This window comes from Podarcis melisellensis (genome assembly GCF_964234715.1).
Source record: "Podarcis melisellensis genome assembly, chromosome: 8".
Lineage (NCBI taxonomy): Eukaryota > Metazoa > Chordata > Lepidosauria > Squamata > Lacertidae > Podarcis > Podarcis melisellensis.
In genome coordinates, this window is record NC_138540.1 from 73,050,569 (window position 1) to 73,075,419 (window position 24,851).

The following is a 24,851-nucleotide window of genomic DNA, read 5'->3' on the forward strand; positions in this document are numbered from 1 at the left end:
GGTTCAGGAAATGGGTACCAGACTATGGAGTGGATAACATATATGTGTCTAGTGACATGTAGCCGTTGTTTCTGTCAGTTCATACGTGAAGGAAGCTTACCATCTTTCTCACACTGCAGGATAAAGGCAACTCCAGCTGCTGCAGAATGCTGCAGCCATATTGCTAACGGGAGCTTCTGGTCAAGAACATGTGGCCCCACTGTTAAAACAGCTGCACTGGCTGCTCATCTGCTACTGAGACAGGTTCAAGGTTCTTGCATTGATTTACAAAGCCCTGAACAACCTGGTCCAAGATTTGCCAGGTATCACCTGAACCCTTATGGTCCACCACGATCAGTGAAATCATCTGCAGGAATATCTTCAGTTGTCCCCCATGTTGGTGTGTCTCATTTGACAACAAGAAACCAAGTTTTCAGTATCATTGGCCTTGCCCTGTGGAACACCCTGACAACAGGGATTCAGTAGGAGATATCTCTGCCACCTTTTAAACACTTGTTGAAAACTTCTCTTTTATTCCAGGCCAGTGCAGGCCATTAAGGGTAAATTTATTCATTTTACCCTGCTCTTTAACATTCAAAGAGGAACTTTTATAAGAGCAGTTCGTGAATTTAAGAAAAGAACACAAACAGGGAAGGCATCGGAGGATGTGCCGTCATGTTGGAAGGTGCTGGGCATGTTATCATGGAAGAACACAATCATCTCGTGAAGCTTCTGTGGACATCCTATTTTGAGCAGTGTGAAGAGTCCTTTTTGGCTGACAAGGTTGGAGGCCTTCATCAGGTCTATGAAGGCGATGTTCAAGGGGCGTCTTGGTCTCAGCATTTCTCCTGGAGCTGCTGCAGTGAGACCTCCAAGCTCTAAAGACACTTTGTGATTTGGTCAAAAAATAAAGAACAACTGTTCCATTCCTGATTAGGTATGTTTATTTAGCGCAGTGGTAGCAGAAAATAGCCAAACCATATGATATATAAGAATGTGGTTCTTAGGAGGAGGAGAGGTTCCTAGCAAGAGCAACAATCTGGGACTCTTTGGTCCCATGGGAAGGTCATATTCACGCCACGCATGTTCTCCTGATAGGCATCATCAAAGCGTTCACTCTGCGCCACTGTCAGTTGGTTCTTCCAGTCCCCGGAGATCCCTGGAACAACACAAGAACAAGTGGAAACCACAAAGAAGTTTGCATGAAATTACTTCAGCTCAAATTATCACTTTTCTTTCTCATGCTCAGACATGTGGCAGCCATGCTTTCTTATTGCACCTCAGAGATCTCCATGAACTGTGTGTCTGTTGCTCTGCCTGCTGAATTTCTGCTTGCTTTCCAAATCGATGTGAAAGGCACAGAATCTGCCAAATCTTGCATTGACAACCCTGAGGCAACTACTGTGTCTTGATGGCCTGGAGAATCTGCAACCTACTTTCAGGCACCCCCAGAATTATCCAGGCCTCAAAATCTTACAGGCATACCCTTGTTCTCAGAACATTTCTTGTTTTGATTGGGGCATCCATGCAACAAAGCTAGACATAGGTGAGATGTTGCACAGAGAGAACACGATATCAGGCAAACTGTCCCCACTTTCTGGCCTAGTTGGGGATTGGCTTTTTCTGTGAGGCAATAGACATCCACAGAAAAAGAAAAAGGTTCTTCACCCCTGGCATGCAGCATTATGACCTTATTTCTTGGCTTCCAATGTTTTTACCTTTCCTCATGAACTTTGCTTTTGTGTGGTCAAAAATGCTCTCTGGTATTAAAGAAAAGTTGGACATCTTGTTGTCCTTCATCTTCTGGAAGGAGGTGTTTTCCACCACAGACTCAATTTGTTGGCTGTTCAGCTCCTTGCCAAGAAAATGACAGATCTTCTGCACGCTGCCTCGAAGGTCCTGCAGAAAGCAAAAGCAAATGGCTGTGAATCCTCATGTGATGTAGAGAGCTTGCCCTTCATCAGGAGGCACACAGAGGTGTATGTGATTTGGGCAAGATGGATGCCATGAGGATATGGAATTCACTGCTATCACTGTGCAGAACCCCTCCTGTCTCCATCTGCTCCTCAGCCATCACAGCACCCAGGAGGCATCAGAGTCAGCAAGAGACATTGCATTCAGGGCAGAAAAGCAGCTTATTGTCTTACTAGGGGGTGTTGAATTTTTCAGCATTCCGTTTCCCAAAAAAAGAGGGCTGCTAAAAAGTTGTAACATGACTTGAAAATGCAAACATATATTGGTTAAATTAATATAGTTTTGTTTTGCTTGGTAAACAAAATGTGTGTAGAATTGCATATGAGTCATTAAAAATGATTGCCAATTACTTGCTATTATATTTTTTTATTATGATTATGATAAAGTACAGTTGTACCTCTGGTTACGTAAACATTGGGATATGTAAGCAGCAAACCCGGAAGTATATTTCCAGGTTTTTGCCTCATGCGCATGTGCAGAAGCTGTAAACCATGCCACGCGAGTGCGCAGAAGCAGTTCTCCAGTTGCAAAAACTTCAGGATATGGCCGGACCTCCAGAACAGATCCGGTTTGCAACCAGAGGTATCACTGTATTACCTAAAATTTTCAGAAGATAAAATTCTGAAAGCAATTTATGTGTTTCCTCATTCCTATGTGGTCTTACCAAACTAAATGTTGTCCAATCATGAAAATAGTAGATTTGAAATCCTCACACCCAAAAACCTGTTTTTAAGGCACCTCACTGAATAAATTTGCAAAAAATTAGTTTTCACATCCCTGAAATGACACAACCTATTGACATACCTGCTCCAATCCAGAAGAAAGGAAGGGCACTCTGTGCATGATATGAGGCTCTTTGCCTTTAAATCCTTTGCCTTTAAATCCTTTTAAATCCTGAAGGAGCACCTTCACCCCAATTGTTCAGCCCAGACACTGAGATCTAACACCAAGGGCCTTCTGGAGGTTCCCTCACTGTGAGAAGTCCACTCACCTTTTCCGGTGGGCGGATTTGCAACCAGGCATCCTGACCACTGAAGTGATCTGGCGGGGGCAGAGATTGACAACCCCCTAGTGTCATCCTGGCTGCGTCACCGGCATTGGGTGGGGCCATGCCCAGAGTTGCCCCGCTGTCCACTCAGTGCCAGTTGGGGGTGTGGCCATGGGTAATTTAATCTGTGGCACAGCCAGGTGGCCCTCCTCTCTCATCTTTGCCAGATCTCCCAACCCACCTGCCTTCTTTTTTATGCTTTGCTATGACATGACCTTGCTATGGACAAATGTCAGTTGCCATATTGTTGGGGTCGGGTAGGGGGGTTTTTTCACTTGGCAAATTGGCACCAGCCATTTGGTTTTTGCCTACCTTGTAGCAATCATCACAACTTTGTGAGGTTAGGCATTGGGTAAGCCTTTGTTTGGATGGAGGGGAAGTTGTAGCCTCCGCCTGCTCCTCCTCATTAAGGGTATCCTGTTAAAGGGATCCGGGGGTGTGGATCCTATCCGATGCCCAGACATGGGCTAGGGCCATGCCACGACCCCAACGGGGAACTGTTGGGGTGCCCCTATTTGATGTAAGTCATACGTCTTGCCCTATTGGTGGTTTGCCCTTAGCTGGACTCCCTGCAGATGGGTGGGAGTTGAGTGTCACCCTGTGCCTAAGCCAAACTGCTCACATCTGTAACCAATAAAGTTGTGGCCTATTTGAACTCATAAGCCTAAATACTTTTGTCCGTGTGTTTATTACCCACTAGGGAACTGCAAGTCACGGGGCCTTGGCACGCAAGTGAAACTACAGGGAACCAGGCAGAGGACATTCTTGGTAGTGGCCTCACCCTGTGGAACACCCTCCCATCAGATATTGAGGAGATGAGTAACTATGTAAACTTTAGAAGACATCTGAAGGCAGCCCTGTATAGGGAAGCTTTTTAATGCTAATGTTTTCTTATGTCTTTATATGTGCTGGCCAGAGTGGCTGAAGCAAGCTACCCATTTGAATGGGTACAATATTATTCTTATTCCTATTCTTATTTTCTTCATAATTCTTGTAGGGGTAGCAAGAAATTTTGCACTTCCTCAGAGTCGTCTGGCCAATAGTACCAGAATCTTTCCAAACAAAAAATTGGCAACTTCATGCATGAATAATGTCAGAGTTGGGCCCGTAACCTGGTAGTGCATGAACACAGGCAAGCTTGGACCTGTACCTGCTGCAGTTCTTCATAGGTGATGAAGATGATGTTGGCTCTCTCCTTCATCTCCACCCAGCCTTTCACATGGTCAAACCAGGAACCATAACCCACTGGAAGAGCAAAGAGGAAACAATGGTGAAATGTAAGGAGTTGTGGGAGGGAGTAGAGGATGCTATTGTAGATGTAGAGGAAACACCAGTCAGGAACTTGGAAAATGACTGCGTTATCCCTTAAAAACAAAATCAGTAACAGGAGACTTCTATGCTACCCTGAGTCCAATGCCACCTGCTGACTGATCTATCTACTGACATAATCCACGTACAGAAGTAGTAAATGTTTGAATGAGTCAACAATCTTACACTTTATTTTTTTTAAATTAATTTTTATTGATTTTCCAACACAGTTTAAAAACAAAACAACACACACACATAAACAAACAAAACATATAAACATGTATAATTTCAAAACCTCTTTTTCATTAACCTTGCTTCCCAGACTTCCCCTTACCTCCCCTTTTCTGCATCCCTGTTTTAAAATTTCTTCAACAACCCCTCGCACCAATTAACTAATTACTTATTTTCTTTTTTAGCTTCTTCTCATACTTAATCAATTACAGCTGTAATTCTATATTTTCCGTTCCCTTGACATTTTAGCATTCATTAATTTTACAACAGTTCTTAAGATATACTTTGAATTTCTTCCAATCTTCTTCCACCGTCTCTTTTTCTTGGTCACGTATTCTGCCGGTCATCTCCGCAAGTCCCATGTAGTCAATCACCTTCGTCTGCCATTCTTCCAGAGTGGGTAGTTCTTGCGTCTTCCAATACTTTGCTAAAAGAATCCTTGCTGCTGTGGTGCATACATAAAAAACGTCCTATCCTTCTTAGACACCAATTGGCCGACCATGCCCAGGAGAAATGCCTCTGGTTTCTTATGAAACGTACATTTAAGTACCTTCTTAATTTTGTTATAAATCATTTCCCAGAAGGCCTTAATCCTCGGGCAAGTCCACCAAAGGTGGTAGAAAGTACCTTCAGTCTCATTACATTTCCAACATTTATTATTGGGCAAATGATAAATTTTTGCAAGCTTGACTGTGGTCATGTACCACCTGTAAATCATTTTCATAATATTTTCTCTTAGGGCATTACATGCCGTAAATTTTATACCGGTGGTCCATAACTGTTCCCAGTCAGCAAACATAATATCATGACCAATGTCTTGTGCCCACTTAATCATGGCTGATTTTACTGTCTCATCTAGTGTGTTCCATTTCAACAGCAGGTTATACATTCTTGACAAATTCTTAGTATTGGGTTCTAACAGATCTGTTTCTAGTTTTGATCTCTCCACCTGGAAGCCAATTTTCCTGTCTTGTTTAAACACTTCCATTATTTGATGGTAGTGAAGCCAATCTCGGACTTTAGACTTCATTTTTTCATAATTCTGTAATTTAATTTTTCCACTCTCTTGCTCCAAAATTTCACAATATTTTGGCCATTTGGATTCCATATTAAGTTTTTTCACCTCCTTAGCTTCCATTGGTGACAACCACCTAGGGGTTTTATTTTCCAACAAATCCTTATATCGAATCCAAACATTATAAAGTGCTTTCCCGACAATATGGTTTTTAAATCCTTTATGAGTTTTTACCTTGTCATACCATATATATGCATGCCAACCGAATCTATTATCAAACCCTTCCAAATCCAGAATGTCTGTATTCTCAAGAAGTAGCCAGTCTTTCAACCAGCAGAAAGCTGCCAATTCATAGTACAGTCTCAAGTCCGGCAGGGCAAACCCCCCTCTGTCTTTTGCATCGGTTAATATCTTAAATTTTATTCTGGGCTTTTTGCCCTGCCAGACAAATTTAGATATATCTTTCTGCCACTTCTTGAAACAGTCCATTCTATCCACAATCTGTAATGTCTGGAACAAAAATAACATTCTAGGCAATACATTCATCTTAATTACAGCAATTCGGCCTAACAAGGAAAGTCTCAAATTTGACCATATTTCTAGATCTTTCTTTACCTCTGTCCAACATTTATCATAGTTATCTTTAAATAGGTTCGCGTTCTTAGATGTCATGTTAATCCCCAAATATTTCACTTTCTTTACCACCATTAATCCAGTTTCACTTTGAAACCTCTCTTTTTCAGCATTTGTTAAGTTTTTCTCCAAGACTTTAGTTTTTTGCTTATTCAGTTTAAATCCTGCTACCTGACCAAAAACTGGAATTAGTTCTAAAACTCTTTTCGTACTAGTGTCTGGCTGTTGTAAAGTTAATACTAAGTCATCTGCGAAAGCCCTCAGTTTATATTGTTTAGCTCCGACCTGAATCCCTTTAACCAGCTGGTCCCCCCTGATCATATTTAACAAAACCTCCAAGACAGATATAAAAAGTAATGGGGATATTGGGCACCCCTGTCGTGTCCCTTTTTCTATAGGAAGTTCTTCAGTAACCACATTGTTTACAATTAACTTTGCTTTTTGTTCAGAGTATATTGCACCTATACCATTTTCAAACCTTTGACCTACCCCCATCCCATGGAAATTCTTCTTCATAAAACTCCAAGAAATGTTGTCAAAAGCTTTCTCTGCATCCACAAATATTAATACAGCCTTCGTGTTGATGTTGACTTCTAACAATTCCATAATGTCAATTATATTTCTCACGTTGTCTGACAAATGTCTCCCTGGGAGAAAGCCAGCCTGTTCCTTGTGAATCTCTTCCACCAACACCTTCTTCAGTCTTTTTGCCAAAATGTCAGCAAAAATTTTGTAGTCCACATTAAGTAATGATATAGGGCGGTAGTTCTTTATCTGATTCTTTTCAGTCTCAGTTTTTGGTATAAGTGTAATAAATGCTTCTTTCCACGATTCGGGTGCCTTTTCCCCCTCTAAAATTTCATTACAGACCTCCTTCAACGGTTGTACTAACCATTCCTTCAAAGCTTTGTAGTATCTGGAGGTCAACCCATCTGGTCCTGGAGATTTCCCTAATTGCATATTTTGAATGGCACCCTCTATTTCTTGTTCTGTTATTTTCTCATTCAAAGCCATCGTACTTTGTTGTGAAATCTTTTGTAATCCATATTTCTTAAGAAAATCATCTATTTCTCCTTCATTCTCCGGCCCTCTTGCATATAGTCTTCTGAAATAACTCTGAAAACAATTACTGATCTCATTTGGTTTATAAATGTTCTTTCCTTCCACCTCCAAACTTGTAACTGTGTTCAATTTTTGTCTCTTCTTCAATTGCCATGCTAGAAGTTTCCCACATTTGTCTGCTGATTCAAATGTCCTTTGTCTCATTTGCCTAATTTTCCATTCTATCTCTTGATTCATCAGTTCCATATACTGCATCTGGTAAAACTTAATTTCTCTCAAAATCTCATGAGACTTTGGTTTTGACCTCAGTTTCTTTTCTCCTTCTTTCATCTTTTCCAAGATCTTATCTTTCTTCTCATTTTGTTTCTTCCTCTTTAGAGAATTCTGTTGTATTAGGAAACCTCGCATCACGGCTTTACTTGCGTCCCAAATTACTCTTTTCTCGACATCTGTCCTCAGATTTATCTCAAAGTAGTCTTTCAAAGTTTTTTGGGCCTTTTTGTAGATTTCATCATCTCTAAATAGGGTGTCATTCATTCTCCATCTGAAGGAGCCAGCTGTTGTTAATTTCATCTCCATCTTTACGGCGTTATGGTCGGAGCAAGTCTTTGGGCAGATTTCTACTTTTTTTATCTTTGGAGCCATCCCACTAGTAACCCATATTTGGTCAATTCTTGTCCATGTCATTTTTGCTTCAGAGAAAAAGGTTCCCTCTCTCTCCAGAGGGTTCCTTGTTCTCCAAATATCAATCAAGTCCATATTTTCAGTCATTTCAAAGAAAGTCTTTGGTAATCTCCCGTCCTTAGAGACCACCTGTCTTTGTGATTTGTCCATGTTTGTGGAGACCACGCCATTCATATCTCCCATCATGATTACATTGTAATCCAGATAATCCAATAAAATCTCATGCAACTTCTTAAAAAATTCTGCCTTCCCTTCATTTGGTGCATAAATTCCAACTGTCAAAAATTTTTCTCCTTGGACTTGTATTGCCAGAAATCTTCCTTGTTCATCTTTAAAAATCAGCTTTGGGGCCAACTTTTCCTTTGCATAAATCACCACTCCTCTTTTCTTGACTTTGTCTGATGAAATAAATTCCTGTCCTAATCTTTTATTTATAAGCAATTTTCTGTGTGCCCTAGTCACGTGGGTTTCTTGTAAGCAAATCAAGTCCAATTGTTCTCTTTTCAAAATGTGAAAAACCTCACGCCTTTTTCTGGGAAGGTTCAATCCATTACAATTCCAACTTAGAAATTGCAGAGCCATCTTGTTATTTTAATTAGTTCCTCCTCCAGCTGCTACCTGCCTCTGTTCTTCCTCTGTCGGTGGTTTAAGTCCAAATGTTAAATTCAAAATATCTGCTTCTGAAGTTGGTTCCACCACTCCCTTCTGAAGGTCCTCCTCGTTTCTTTCCAGGAATTGTTCTTTGTCTTGCACTGTTCTTATTTTTACTTTCTTTCCTTTGTACTTGAAAGACAAACCTTGTGGAAATTCCCACCTGAAAAGTAGATTGTTCTTTTTCAGCAGGTAAACCAGGTCCTTGTAGTGATTTCTCGCCTCCAAAATGTATTTAGGGATGTCCTTGTAAATTTGCACATAAGCGTCTTCGATCTCTAAGGTTTTTTGATAGTGTAAATTTAATATTTTATCTCTTTCCTCTTTGGATCTTAAGGTTATCAGACAGTCCCTTGGACTCTTTCTGTTTTGTCTCCTACCCAGTCTGAAGGCAGCTGTTATCTTAAATTCTTCTTCCTCCAAGTTTACCTGCCAAAATTCCGAAAACTCTTTTGTGAGAAAGTCCACCAAGTTATCTTTTTCACTTTCAGGGACTAATCTTAATCTCAGATTTCTCTCCTTCCTCTGTAGTTCCCACAAAGACAAGGCCGCCTCATGTTCATCCAGCTTTTTGCAGACTGGTACTAATTTTTCCTGTGTAGTTTCAGCAGTAGTTTTAGCTTCTTCAGCAATTTTTCGAGTTATGGAGTTCTCTTCAATCAATTTATTTATAGTTTCTGTATTAGATGTAATACTTTTAGTGTTCAGATCTAGTTTTGTTGAAAGTTCTGTCAGCTGTTTGGTATTTTCTGTACTCTGCTTTGTCAAGACTTCTAAAGATTCATTTATTTTAAGTAATGCTTGTGTCACTGGATCCATAGATATATTTGTCACTTTTTCCTGCCCAGCTGCACCTGCTGGCAGTACACTAGATATTGAGCCTCTTTTCTTTTGTCCAACTTTGCTTTTAGCTCTTGTTATTATCTCTTCTGCTGGGCCACTCATGTCCCAAGGTCATTCCCACAGGAGCAGCTTTTAAATGGAAAAATCCACTGACTTGTTTTTCACAGTCTGTTTTGCAACTATTACCCCTCAGCCCTCTAGAGGGGGTAATTCAAAGTATCCATTAGGCAAAAGAACAAAGAAACAGAAAGTCCCCCCAAAAAAGTTTTTAGCAACAGACTTCCAATGTATCAAAACTGTCTGTTAATAGTTTCAGTAAAGTCTCAAACTTGTAACAAATAAAGTCCCAACTTTGTAGCAAATCTCAAATGACAGTTCACCGTCTCGGTGCCCTACTCAGGCAGTCCGTTCCAAGAGTCTAAAACGGTAGAAAACTTTTTTCCCTTTACTTTTTCCATGCAGGTTAAACAAAATCCACCTATCTTTCCCCTTGCTCCTGCTTGCTAGGGGGAGGTTCAAAGTCAATGTCCAGGTTAAACAATTTTCAAATTATTTTTCATCCAATTGCAGCTTTGTAGTTTCGTTGCTTTAGCTGTCATGCAGTCCGGGGAAGGCAGACTTCCTTAATTTTTACCTTTCCCATTTTCGGCCAAATTTTCAAACAAAGTTTTAAAAGTCCCAGTAAGCCTTTCAATCCTACTTACGGGTGTTCAAATTCAATTCCAAATTTCAGGAAGGAATTGGCGCTCTCCGCTCATGGCGACGCGGCTTCACTCCACGGGCTGGCTAGCGACTCTCAGCACCGCGCGCACACCCGATGCCGCTCCGGAGCCTTTAAAAAGGCTCTTTTGCAGTAAAGGGGGGCGCAAATGGTGCCCACCGAGTCTCCTTGCTCACAGGCTTCCGCGCTTGTGATTTCTGAGGGTCCCCGCTTCGCCGTAGCGGTCAGACCCGAACTCGTGAAGCAGTCCTCCTCCGGAGCTCGAAGGGAGGACCGCCATTAAGCGCTGGCGCGAACCGGAAGTCAACAATCTTACACTTCAATGGGCTTTCTCCATTAAGGTTTCTTTTTCTTTCTGCCACCAGTGAGAATGTCTGCTATCATCGATTCTGATCTATTGTCTTGTTGGTGTTAAGGACTTTCCTTAAGTTTCACCCTATTCTCATTTTAGTGCCTTTCTCGCCCATTTGAACGGGCATTTGTTGATTTTCTTTGAAAGCAAATAACAAATTTAGGACCCCTCCCCATTTCTCCCCTTCTCCATGTATCCAACTGGGAATTATAGTTCTCTGATAGGACTGTTGCGTTAGCTAAAAATATATACATTCTGATATTCCGTATCACTGGTGCTGGGTCACACCAAACACGAGTGGCTGATTTGCCACCTTCCATACCTTCCCCACTCAGGAATCTCTCCATGAACTCTTCCAAAGTCCCAGCATCCTTCCATTCTTTAAAGCCTTTGATGAAGTGGTAGCTTGAAACCATCACATCTCTAGGGTTACGCAGAGTATAGATGACCTGTAACAAAGGCAGGGCCACATTTAGGGAGGGCCCAGGCAACCCAACACTAACATTAGGCAGAGTGTGGGAGCAACTGAAGGCATGATAAATAAAACCTGACATGGAAACAAGGGAAGCCTCCAGTGAGGACCTGGACTGACTATGCATGTGGACCATGTCTAATTCAAGTTCTTCCACAATCAGGAAACTGCTAAGGAGATTCCCAATATTCCCCCACATTCTCTAGTACAGAAAATGTCATCCGCCTGTAAAGAGGCTGTGTCAAGTGTTCCCAAATCCCCCACATCTGTGTGTCAAAAAGACAGGAGTCAGAGGCAGTCTTGATGTGTCCATTGTTCCTCTCTTACCTTGGCCTTAGAGCGGAGGAAGGACTTAGGGAAAAGCTGGAATGGCAGGTGAGTATTCAGGATCCTTGGGGAAGGATTTTTCAAGGCAATCTTCAAATGTTCATCCAACTCAATCCAGGGTGCCCTTTCCCACAGTGGTACCTTCTGAACCCATGAAGGGTCCCCTTGACTCTGGATTAAGCTCAAGATCTCTGACATCCAATGAGTACCTAGGAGGAAATCCACCAGTCAGTCATTGTGTGTTAATCCTTGGCCCTTGCAAAAGCAATTAGAGGAACATAAGAATTTCAATGAATCTTCTTCCTCTTCTAGCTATTCAGCACCTTCCTATGGGGCAAGACCCCAAAATTCTGGAACGGTTTCCTGTGGAGAAACTGACTATATTTTTTTGTTGAGTGTGGCACAACTGAGAACAGAAGAATAGCCTTCTGGATGACGCCAATGACCCATTGAGTCTGGCATCCTGTTTCTCCCAGAGGCCTACGGGAAGGTAGAGAGCAGCATCCTGTTAGCAGCAGTTTTGTTTTCATTCCGTTCCTAGAGATCCCCAGCAGCTAGACTGATGACTGGGAGCGGCCGCAAAGACCACATAATATCGGTCTTGAAAGACCTACATTGGCTCCCAGTTCATTTCCGAGCACAATTCAAAGTTTTGGTGCTGACCTTTAAAGCCCTAAATGGCCTCGGTCCAGTGTGTCTGAAGGAGCGTCTCCACCCCCATTGTTCTACCCAGACACTGAGGTCCAGCGCCAAGGGCCTTCTGGCGGTTCCCTCACTGTGAGAAGCCAAATTACAGGGAACCAGGCAGAGGGCCTTCTCGGTAGTGGCACCCACCCTGGGGAATGCCCTCCCACCAGATGTCAAGGAGAACAACAACTCCCAAACTTTTACAAGACATCTGAAGGCAGCCTTGTTTAGGGAAGCTTTTAATGTTTGATGTATTTTAATATGTGGTTGGAACCCGCCCAGAGTGGCTGGGGAAGCCCAGCCAGATGGGCGGGGTTTAAATATTTATTTATTTAATATGCAGCTACATGGTGGCTGTTTATGACTTATGTCAAAAACAAACATACCTGGCAGGCTTAGTGGATACTTTAATTCTAAATCAAAAGTCTGTTTACCTAATTGCACTACTGACCTGACTTGGGGTAAGTGACATTCACTATATCATCATCCAACAGTTGGAGTTCATTTTCCACGTAGCTGAGTGTTTCCACAGACATAAAAAGGGGAGCAAATAGGAACCCCTTGTATTTGAAATAAGCCATTGAAGACACTGAAAAACTGAAGATGAGAGAGAGAGAGAGAGAGAGAGAGAGAGAGAGAGAGAGAGAGAGAGAGAGAGAGACATTATGTCACATCCAATGAACTCGGTTTTGAGTGCACATCATATCAGGCTTTCAAATCTCAGTAAGATCTTGGACACAAAATAGTCACACAATGAACTCCAATCACCTTCACTTCCATGTGGAAATAGGCCCCATTCACCTCCTCTGGATCACTGCCACTATGCATCAACTGGCATGTTCTCCCCCCCACACACACACACACACGTCCCACTTTTATAGATGGGGAGGGGGTTCAATCCTGCTAGGAGAGTCACTTGCGAAGGAGCATTTTGCAGCCCTCCAGACCAAATCTGCTGCTCACCAGCTATTATGCAAAAATTCGACTCTGCTCAGATCTGCTTCCCCAGCACTTTCACTGAAGAAACTTAGAGGTTCAGGAAATGGGTACCAGACTATGGAGTGGATAACATATATGTGTCTAGTGACATGTAGCCGTTGTTTCTGTCAGTTCATACGTGAAGGAAGCTTACCATCTTTCTCACACTGCAGGATAAAGGCAACTCCAGCTGCTGCAGAATGCTGCAGCCATATTGCTAACGGGAGCTTCTGGTCAAGAACATGTGGCCCCACTGTTAAAACAGCTGCACTGGCTGCTCATCTGCTACTGAGACAGGTTCAAGGTTCTTGCATTGATTTACAAAGCCCTGAACAACCTGGTCCAAGATTTGCCAGGTATCACCTGAACCCTTATGGTCCACCACGATCAGTGAAATCATCTGCAGGAATATCTTCAGTTGTCCCCCATGTTGGTGTGTCTCATTTGACAACAAGAAACCAAGTTTTCAGTATCATTGGCCTTGCCCTGTGGAACACCCTGACAACAGGGATTCAGTAGGAGATATCTCTGCCACCTTTTAAACACTTGTTGAAAACTTCTCTTTTGTTCCAGGCCAGTGCAGGCCATTAAGGGTAAATTTATTCATTTTACCCTGCTCTTTAACATTCAAAGAGGAACTTTTATAAGAGCAGTTCGTGAATTTAAGAAAAGAACACAAACAGGGAAGGCATCTGAGGATGTGCCGTCATGTTGGAAGGTGCCGGGCATGTTATCATGGAAGAACACAATCATCTCGTGAAGCTTCTGTGGACATCCTATTTTGAGCAGTGTGAAGAGTCCTTTTTGGCTGACAAGGTTGGAGGCCTTCATCAGGTCTATGAAGGCGATGTTCAAGGGGCGTCTTGGTCTCAGCATTTCTCCTGGAGCTGCTGCAGTGAGACCTCCAAGCTCTAAAGACACTTTGTGATTTGGTCAAAAAATAAAGAACAACTGTTCCATTCCTAATCAGGTATGTTTATTTAGCGCAGTGGTAGCAGAAAATAGCCAAACCATATGATACATAAGAATGTGGTTCTTAGGAGGAGGAGAGGTTCTTAGCAGGAGCAACAATCTGGGACTCTTTGGTCCCATGGGAAGGTCATATTCACGCCACGCATGTTCTCCTGATAGGCATCATCAAAGCGTTCACTCTGCGCCACTGTCAGGTGGTTCTTCCAGTCCCCGGAGATCCCTGGAACAACACAAGAGCAAGTGGAAACCACAAAGAAGTTTGCATGAAATTACTTCAGCTCAAATTATGACTTTTCTTTCTCATGCTCAGAAATGTGGCAGCTCCCTCAGATGGCTGATGTTATGGAAGTAAACACATGCTCCCTAGCCGTTTGCTCTGAGCCCATCCCCAGCCATTCCCTCCCTCCTGATCTGGCTTTCCAGCAGCACTAATGCATGCATGTTGGGTACCTGGACCAGCTGGGTGTCTCATCCAGCCATGCTTTCTTATTGCACCTCAGAGATCTCCATGAACTGTGTGTCTGTTGCTCTGCCTGCTGAATTTCTGCTTGCTTTCCAAATCGGTGTGAAAGGCACAGAATCTGCCAAATCTTGCATTGACAACCCTGAGGCAACTACTGTGTCTTGATGGCCTGGAGAATCTGCAACCTACTTTCAGGCACCCCCAGAATTATCCAGGCCTCAAAATCTTACAGGCATACCCTTGTTCTCAGAACATTTCTTGTTTTGATTGGGGCATCCATGCAACAAAGCTAGACATAGGTGAGATGTTGCACAGAGAGAACACGATATCAGGCAAACTGTCCCCACTTTCTGGCCTAGTTGGGGATTGGCTTTTTCTGTGAAGCAATAGACATCCACAGAAAAAGAAAAAGGTTCTTCACCCCTGGCATGCAGCATTATGGCCTTATTCCTTGGCGTCCAATGTTTTTACCTTTCCTCATGAACTTTGCTTTTGTTTGATCAAAAATTCTCTCTGGTATTAAAGAAAAGTTGGACATCTTGTTCTCCTTCATCTTCTGGAAGGAGGCGTTTTCCACCACAGACTCAATTTGTTGGCTGTTCAGCTCCTTGCCAAGAAAATGACAGATCTTCTGCACGCTGCCTCGAAGGTCCTGCAGAAAGCAAAAGCAAATGGCTGTGAATCCTCATGTGATGTAGAGAGCTTGCCCTTGATCAAGAGGCACACAGAGGTGTATGTGATTTGGGCAAGATGGATGCCATGAGGTATGGAATTCACTGCTATCACTGTGCCGAACCCATCCTGTCTCCAGCTGCTCCTCAGCCATCACAGCACCCAGGAGGCATCAGAGTCAGCAAGAGGCATTGCATTCAAGGCAGAAAAGCAGGTTATTGTCATACTAAATGGTGTTGAATTCTTCAGCATTCCATTTCCTAAAAAAGAGGGCTGCTAAAAAGTTGTAACATGACTTTCCTCATTCCTCTGTGGTCTTATCAAACTAAATGTTGTCCAATCACAAAAATGATAGATTTGAAATCCTCACACCCAAAAAACTGCTTTTAAGGCACCTCACTGAATAAATTTGCAAAAAATTAGTTTTCACATCCCTGAAATGACACAAACTATTGACATACCTGCTCCAATGCAGAAGAAAGGAAGGGCACTGTGCATGATATGGGGCTCTTTGCCTTTAAATCCTGAAGGAGCACCTTCACCCCAATTGTTCAGCCCAGACACTGAGATCTAACACCAAGGGCCTTCTGGAGGTTCCCTCACTGTGAGAAGACCACTCACCTTTTCCGGTGGGCACATTTGCAGCCAGGCATCCTGACCACTGCAGTGATCTGGCGGGGGCAGAGATTGACAACCCCCTAGTGTCATCCTGGCTGCGTCACCGGCGTTGGGTGGGGCCATGCCCAGGGTTGCCCCGCTGTCCAATCAGTGCCAGTTGGGGGTGTGGCCATGGGTAATTTAATCTGTGGCACAGCCAGGTGGTCCTCCTCTCTCGTCCTTTGCCAGATCTCCCAACCCACCTGCCTTCTTTTTTATGCTTTGCTATGACATGACCTTGCTATGGACAAATGTCAGCTGCCATATTGTTGGGGTCGGGTAGGGTTTTTTTTTCACTTGGCAAATTGGCACCAGCCATTTGGTTTTTGCCTACCTTGTAGCAATTGTCACAACTTTGTGAGGTTAGGCATTGGGTAACCCTTTGTTTGGATGGAGGGGAAGTTGTAGCCTCTGTCTGCTCCTCCTCATTAAGGGTATCCTGTTAAAGGGATCCGGGGGGGGGTGGATCCTATCCGATGCCCGGACATGGGCTAGGGCCATGCCACGACCCCAACGGGGAACAGTTGGGGTGCCCCTATTTGATGTAAGTCATACGTCTTGCCCTATTGGTGGTTTGCCCTTAGCTGGACTCCCTGCAGATGGGTGGGAGTTGAGTGTCACCCTGTGCCTAAGCCAAACCGCTCACATCTGTAACCAATAAAGTTGTGGCCTATTTGAACTCATAAGCCTAAATACTTTTGTCCGTGTGTTTATTACCCACTAGGGAACTGCAAGTCACGGGGCCTTGGCACGCAAGTGAAACTACAGGGAACCAGGCAGAGGACATTCTTGGTAGTGGCCTCACCCTGTGGAACACCCTCCCATCGGATATTGAGGAGATGAGTAACTATGTAAACTTTAGAAGACATCTGAAGGCAGCCCTGTATAGGGAAGCTTTTTAATGCTAATGTTTTCTTATGTCTTTATATGTGCTGGCCAGAGTGGCTGAAGCAAGCTACCCATTTGAATGGGTACAATATTATTCTTATTCCTATTCTTATTTTCTTCATAATTCTTGTAGGGGTAGCAAGGAATTTTGCACTTCCTCAGAGTCGTCTGGCCAATAGTACCAGAATCTTTCCAAACAAAAAATTGGCAACTTCATGCATGAATAATGTCAGAGTTGGGCCCGTAACCTGGTAGTGCATGAACACAGGCAAGCTTGAACCTGTACCTGCTGCAGTTCTTCATAGGTGATGAAGATGATGTTGGCTCTCTCCTTCATCTCCACCCAGCCTTTCACATGGTCAAACCAGGAACCATAACACACTGGAAGAGCAAAGAGGAAGCAATGGTGAAATGTAAAGAGTTGTGCGGGGAAGAAGAAGAGTTTGGATTTGATATCCCATTTTATCACTACCCTAAGGAGTCTCAAAGCGGCTAACAGTCTCCTTTCCCTTCCTTCCCCACAACAAACACTCTGTGAGGTGAGTGAGGCTGAGAGACTTCAGAGAAGAGTGACTTGCCCAAGGTCACCCAGCAGCTGCATGTGGAGGAGCGGAGACGCGAACCCAGTTCACCAGATTACAAGACTACCGCTCTTAACCACTACACCACACTGGCTTTCACTGGGAAGGGAGAGAATGCCATTGTAGACGTAGAAAAAACACCAGTCAGCATAGGTGCCAGCTCCTGGGGGCTGGGGGCCCTTTTCAAGGCTAAACATACCCAACTCCCTCAACTCTTCCTCATAAGGTTTGGTTTCCAGACCCTTGATCATGCTGGTCAAGATCCTCTACACACATCCCAGCTTGTCAATATCCTTCTTAAATTGTGGTGCCCAGAACTGGACACAGTATTCCAGGTGTGGTCTGACCAAGGCAGAAGACAGTGGGACTATGACTTCTCTTGATCTGGGCACTATACCTCTGTTGATGCAGCATAGAATAGCTAGGTGGGGTTTATTCAAGTTGGCCTGTCAGGGACTTAGAATGACTGCATTGTCCCTCAAAAACAAAATAAGTAACAGAAAACATTGACTGTGGCGTATGTCCAGCGCCACCTAGTGACTGATCTGTGTAGTGACATTATCCACACAGGGGAGAAGTAAAGGTTTGAATGCAGCTTTCTCTGTTAAGGTTTGTTTGTTTTTGTCTCTGCCACCAGTGAATGTCTGTTATCATCCACAACACTGAATGTGAGGTTCCAATCTATTCTCATGTTGGTGCCAGTCTTACTCATTTGTTAAGGACGTTTATTGATTTGCTTTAAAAAATATGACTAAAATAGGACTTTCACCCATTTCTTCTCTTCTCCATGTATCCAACTGCAAATTATACTTCTCTGTCAAGGCTGTTCCATGAGCTAAGAAGAGAGCCTTTCTGGTAGCGGACATTGTGCTGAATCACAGCAAAGGAGACTGGCTGATTTGCCTCCTTCCATACCTTCCCCACTCAGGAAACTCTCCATGAACTCTTCAACAGTTTCTCGATCATTGCAATCTTTATGGCCTTTCCTGAAGTAGTAGGTTGAAACCATCACATCTCTGGGGTTACGCTGTGTACAGACTATCTGTAACAGATACAGGACCACATTTAGGGAGAGCAGCCATCTCAGCCCTAACATTAGGCAGAGTGTGGCAGCTGACTACTGCCCCATGAAAAGGTAACAAATTGTTATTTAATTTACTGTTACTGAATGTATCCAGTGTGACATCTACTCAGAGCGGAGCCACGGAAAATAATGGGCATAACTAACATAGGACCATTAATTTCAAATGGTCTACTCCAGGCACGTGCAACAGGTAGATCACTGGATGTCTGTGGTAGATCACCGTTAGATCACTGGCAACCCCCAAAGAAGCTCAAGAACTTTGGCTCCCCTAAAAAAAGCTCAACATTTTAACATTCTAGCCCAAAAAACAGTGCTTTCCTCCTCAAAAAGGGGGATTAGTCTCTTGAAAACTCTCCAAAACTTCTTTAAGGACAATGAGGTGGGCAAAATAACAACCCCCTTCCTTTGGGACACAATGAAAGCGGTCACCAGAGGAGCCTGCATAAATTGGTAAATTAGAACAAGACATTATGACTCTCTCATCACACTACAAACTAACAGGAGCCAAACCCTCCCCCCATCTTAAATTCATGGAACAAAAAAGAAGGGGAATTGACTGTCTAGAAATCAATGATAAAACAACCATTTTACAAATATGGAGGGAAGGACTCCAGACTATTAGCAAACAGGAAAAAAATCCCTCAAAACTAGAATACACTGTGTCACTAAAAACTGTAACAGCCTTACTAGAAAAGTTAACCAATAAACTGAAACTGACACGGGAATCAATAGAAGAGGATACCTTCACCCCAGTGTGGCTCCCCTTTATCACAAACACAGCCCAACAAGATAACAACAACAATCCACCAACAGCATAAGAATCACTCTGGTTTACCTAACCCAACAAGCACTCCCCCTCCCCTCATAAATCAAACAAACCGCACTGCAGCCACCCACAGAAAACCAACCCCATACCTCTCACTACCAAGGAAGTGCAATAAATGAATAGAAAGAGAACCTTCCCAGTTAATGCTGACACAAACTGTACACGTACACTATACAAAAAATATAAGCCTCACCACACCACCCCTCCTCTCCCCCCTCTTCTTCCCCAACCTTATACAGTACTCAACACTAATATCTGTAACTGATTTGTAAGAAAGACTATAGAACCTGAAAAAAGAAACAATGCATGTACTTTTGTAACCCAAGAAAATCTTTAATAAAAATGTTTTTTTAAAAAAGAAATAAAATCATGCCATTTTTTTAAAAATGGTCATTCAAGCTTCGCCCTTTAAATACTTTTAATTTGTGAGATATATAATCCATAAAGTGTCGCATAATAAAGCCTGACATGGAAACAGGAGAAGCCTGCAGTGAGGACCTGGGCTGACCATGCATGTGGACCATGACCAATTCAAGTTCTCCCGCAATCGGGCAACTGCTAAGGAGCTTTCCAATATTCCTCCCCATTCTCTAGTACAAAATATGGCATCCTCCTGTAAACAGGTTGTGCCAAGTGTTCCAGAATCGCCCACATCTGTGTCTCAAAAAGACAGGAGTCAAAGACAGTCTTGATGTGTCTGCTGTTCCTCTCTCACCTTGGCCTTGGAGTGGAGGAAGGACTTGGGGAAAAGCTGGAATGGCAGGTGAGTAGTCAGGATCCTGGGGGAAGGATTTTTCAAGGCAATCTGCAAATGATCATCCATCTCAATCCAGGGTGCCCTTTCCCACAGTGGTACTTTCTGAACCCATGAGGGGTCCCCTTGACTCTGGATTAAGCCCAAGATCTCCACCATCCAATGAGTACCTAAGAGGAAATCCACCAGTCACAGTCTTCTTCTGTAAAACCACTTGTGCATTAATGTCTCTCCCTTGTGAAATCAATTAGACGATCACAAGAAATGGAATGGATCTTTGTCCACAGCTAGCTACTTAGCACCTTCCTGTGCAACAAGATTCCCCAAAATCAGGAATGGTATAACATGCTGAAGTTGATGATATTATTTTGCTGAGTGTGGTGCAAATGAGAACAGAAGAGCAGCCTGCTGGATCAGACCAATGGCCCATCGAGTCTGGCATCCTGTTTCTCCCAGATGCAAGTGGGAAACCAGGAAGCAAAACATGAGCACAAGAGCCTTCTCCTCTCCTTTGGTTTCCAGCAAGGAGTCCAAACAATTTTGTCCTAAGAACAACTGTGCAAAGAGAAGGTGGGCGATGTTCTGGAAGGCAAGTGCTGATTTAAGTTGCCCAGATAACTGTGAGAAAGAGGGGTGGGCACAAGGTAGACTGTGATCCGTTTCCAGACTATTGGCCTTTGTCAGTGGGACTATGTGATGTTTTCTGAAAAACCCACAAATAATTTTGGACAATTTAAACAAGTATATTTCTATTAAATAAGTTTGAACATTCCAGTTCCCTTTGACATAGGTCTCTTCTACCTTCATTGTTAAGGTATCCCAAGAATGCAAGTTTGTCATGGTGACCTCCATTTTCGTAGGCAGCTACCTAGGAATCAGGGCTGTTTTAAAGACAAACTGTGATTTTTGAGTACAAAGCATGAGCTGCTCCAACACACCTGTCCTTTTTGTACAAGTGTGCACACATCATCATCATTTTATTATTTATACTCCACCCATCTGGCTGAGTTTCCCCAACCACTCTGGGCAGCTTTATCTAAACATTTAATGAAAACAAGCATTCAAAACCTTCCGATACAGGGCTACCTTGAGATGTCTTCTAAAAGTTGTGTCGTTATTTATCTCCTTGACATCTGATGGGAGGGTGTTCCACAGAGTGGGTGCTACTGCCAAGAAGGCCCTCTGCCTAGTTCCCTGTAACTTTGCTTCTTGCAGTGCGGGAACTGTCAGAAGGCCCTTGGAGCTGGACCTCAATGTCCAGCCTGAATGATGGGGGTGGAGATGCGCCTTCATGTTTTGTTTAGTTGCTTAGAGTTACATTCCATGGCATTTAGATGCCTACACAGTGGGGGGGAACCCTCAGAACTGAAAGTTTGACACCTAGAGTAAGGTTACCAGACGTCCCCGTTTCCTGGGGACAGTCCCCGGATTTACAAATCAGTCCCCATAGAAAATCCACTGAATTTTAAAAGTGCCCCCGGATTCAAATCTGGTAACCTTAATTTAGAGTGAAGAGGGATCTACCTACATATCTCTCTGAGTTTAATGTGTGGCTGAATCTCACTGCAGTGATAAATCTGGCTAGAAAATTTCTCTCTTTGAAGCTCAAGTTTAATTATCTTTTGCAGTGAAATTTCCAGGCACAAATGTGTCATGTATAGTTCTGTATTTTTTTTATTCCCCATCCCCACCCCTGTTCTTTTCTTATTCTGAGATAACTTTTCTTTGTCCTGACATTCATGGAGCATCACAGTTGTAAAGTATCAAAAGAGTGTGGGGAGGGGATATTCTTTGTTAGCTTCATATTTAAAGTTAGTGATGTATTAAATATTATCATCCAAAGTGGTACCTCACTAAGCCAACTAAATCCAGAGTCTATTTACTTAATCGCACAACTGACCTGACTTGGGGTAAGCTACGACCACAGTATCATCATCCAGCAGTTGGAATTCGTTTTCTACATAGCTGAGTGTTTCCACTGAGTGGACCAGTGGAGTAAAAAGGATTTCCTTGTATTTGAAAAAAGCCATCAATGACACTGAAAAACTGAAGATGAGAGAAAGAAGGTTATAATGCTACATCCTTAGTAATTTTCAGGTAGCGACAGTTTTAGAGCCCAACTCTGGGGATAGCTGGGAAGCAGGAGGAAGGGATGAGTTCAGGAGGTGGCAATGGGTCAAGAATGGATGTTCAAGTGGTGCCACCAGGCTGGGTGGGGGGAAAATCCAAGGAACTCAGTTCTGAATACATATCATATTAGCCTTTCAAATCTCAATAAGCTCATGGGCACAAATTAGATGCACAATTAACTCAAATCTCCATCACCTCCATTAGGAAATAGGCCCCATTCACATCCTCTAAATCAGGCATGCTGTCCAACTGGTCAACTGCGATCTACTGGTCGATCAGTTTTTGGTTTCCCCAAAGAAGCTCAGCAAGTTCGGCTCAACAACTTTTGCTCCCCCAAAAAAGCTCATCAACAGCTTTGGGTCTTCCTCCAACTTTCGTCAATTCAATGGGAAGATCACTGCCAGTTTTTTTTATAGATTGCAGTCTCTTGGGAGTTGGATGTGCCTGCCTTAGATTACTATGCATCAACTGAAGGAAAATCGCTTTAAACAAAGAAGAGAATGCAGCACCATAGTCACACCTGCCCAAAGCAAGGCGCACACACACACCCCATCCACACACATGCATAACTGCTTGTGAACCTACTCACACACTGTGGCTTTGGAATTAAGAATTTAATAATAATAATAATAATAATAATAATAATAATAATAATAATAATAATCTTTATCTATACCCCGCTCTCCCCAGCCAAGGCCAGGCTCAGGGAGGCTAACAAGCAATAATAAAAACAAGTTGAATGAACACAACTTAAAAACAAGATTAAAATACAACAATTAAAATATTGAAACATTAAAATGCAGCCTCATCACAGGAGGAGAAAGGGAAAAGGGAAAAGAAAGAGGGGGAGGGAATCAAATTGGCTCCAAGCCAAAGGCCAGGCAGAACAACTCTGTCTTACAGGCCCTGTGGAAAGAAATCAGATCCTGCAGGGCCCTGGTCTCATGAGGCAGAGCGTTCCACCAGGCTGGAGCCAGTGTTGAAAAGGTCCTTTTTAGAAGACTATTAGCCGATATGCAATATGCAGCAAAGACATACATTAACTTTTTGTCTACATACAACACAGCAGGCTTAGAATCTGCATCAGGACCTCCAAATAAGAAGGGGCTTTGTACACTAGAGGGCACACATTTGGTTCTTTGGGGCATCCACAATCTCCCACCGTTATGGAGGACCCCAAAGATCCACCGCCACCGCATGCCATAGAATTCTACCTGTACTTAAATGCATGCAAGTTAAAACCCAGTTAAAACAATTAAAATTAATTAAAGCAGTTAAAAACTTTAGATAGCTGGGGCCATGATAACAACACCGAAACCAGCATACCCCAACCCAAAGGTCTTTTTAGCCAGCTCAGCTTCCAAAGCTACAGTCAGTCAGTCAGTCAGGACCCACAGACAAGATGGTATTCAAGATGCTGAACAGCCTCCACCTTTTCTAGCTTTGGTCAGTCAGGGCCCCACCCTCCTAGGTGAGGGGGAAGAGGCCTGACTGCTAGGCAGGTTCTACAAGACTCACAAGATGCACTCTTTACCCTAGTGAAGGCATTTTTGTCTACATTACTTGGATTCAGAACTGCGTTGCAAAATTCAGGAAAGTGCCTGTTTGCGAAAAGTGCGAATTTTGTAGGCTCACCTTTAAATCAGGAAAGGATTTGATTTCTTACCCCTGCCTGCTGCTAATGGGAGCTATCAGTGCATGATGTAGCTGATCAAGGAGACTTTGGATAAATCTGTCGGGACCGAACAGAAGGCTACTTTAATAATCTGCTTTACGCAATATTTTGCTTTTGCAAATTTCAGGCCGAGAGGGTGGGTAGAGGAGTTTCATCCCTCCCAGACACCTGCTGTGGTCCTGATCATGACCCAGAACCAGCTTTTTGCATGAGGGGGAGTTCTGATTAGACCACAGATGTACCTAGACAACACCATGGTTGTCATGGAGGCCATGAAGTCCCCAGCTGGTCCATTTGAGGAAGCCTTGGCACTGATATTGATGTCCCACAACATTACCCCATGAAAGGATTCACCACATCCAAGACTGCCTGCCTACCAGCTGGAAAGGAAGGTCCTCGTGTGCTGAAGCTCTCTTACTTTTTTCCTTTCTGGATTTCCTTGCTTTTACTTTGGATTGAATTGGATTTGGCTGCAACTTATTTTTCTATGTTTTCTTTATCTTGGAGTGCTTCTTGGTGACAGTTTCCCAAACTCCCACTCTAGATGTCCCTTTCTTCTTTCCCCCTCCATTTTATCAGGCCACTACCCTAGAGGATCGAGCTCTTGGGGAACTTTAACCTTTTACAACCTCCAAAACAGCCCTTTAATCCTCACCTTTCCCCAACCAAGCTAAGGAGGAAAGTTTCTCCCTTTGTTGCACAAACTAAATTGCCACAGTGTAGTTGCTGTGCACGGTAGCACATCAGCAGTAAGAGACTTGTCACATCTTCCTTAACTAAAAAAGTCACCTTTTTACTGAAATTGCTCCACTGCAGCCCTGTTCTTTGCAGGTAAGCCCAGCAAGGACTTTTTTGTCATGTGACATTGCAGACCAGTGAGAGGGAAGAGTCATCCCTGGCTTGTTTTATTTTATTTTATTTTAATTTATTTTATTTTATATTATATTTTGTATTGTCCTTGCCAGAAGGCTGAATGTGGGGCGGGGACCATATATCATCCCCGGTAGCCAATCGGTTGTTCCCATGTTCATTCCCTGCACTTCTTGTGAGTGGAAGCGAGACACAAATCTGTACATCTGAGTGTTCAGTGGGGTGACAAACAGATCCACGACTGGTTCTCCGAAGTCTTCCACTATCTGTTGGAAGTCGGCGGGGGTGGAGTTTGCATTCCACCTCTGAGATGG

The 24,851-nt window shown here is 43.2% G+C and overlaps 2 protein-coding genes across 2 annotated transcripts; both read right to left on the reverse strand.

Annotated features, from left to right (window-relative positions):
• Nucleotides 1-987: 987 nt before the first annotated feature.
• Nucleotides 988-12,604, reverse strand: LOC309375248 (sulfotransferase 2B1-like). Its single transcript, XM_081920856.1, has 6 exons — nucleotides 12,439-12,604; nucleotides 11,301-11,509; nucleotides 10,824-10,950; nucleotides 4,152-4,246; nucleotides 1,698-1,878; nucleotides 988-1,138 (listed from the first exon to the last, which is right to left on the reverse strand). Exons 1-6 carry the CDS (start codon nucleotides 12,566-12,568, stop codon nucleotides 1,002-1,004), a joined length of 879 nt encoding a protein of 292 aa, XP_081776982.1. The 5' UTR covers nucleotides 12,569-12,604; the 3' UTR covers nucleotides 988-1,001.
• A 539-nt stretch (nucleotides 12,605-13,143) lies between these two features.
• Nucleotides 13,144-22,293, reverse strand: LOC309375249 (sulfotransferase 2B1-like). Its single transcript, XM_081920857.1, has 6 exons — nucleotides 21,763-22,293; nucleotides 19,824-20,032; nucleotides 18,114-18,240; nucleotides 16,904-16,998; nucleotides 14,872-15,052; nucleotides 13,144-14,157 (listed from the first exon to the last, which is right to left on the reverse strand). The coding sequence occupies exons 1-6, from the start codon at nucleotides 21,890-21,892 to the stop codon at nucleotides 14,021-14,023; spliced, it is 879 nt and encodes a 292-aa protein (XP_081776983.1). The 5' UTR covers nucleotides 21,893-22,293; the 3' UTR covers nucleotides 13,144-14,020.
• Between the last annotated feature and the right edge of the window lie 2,558 nt (nucleotides 22,294-24,851).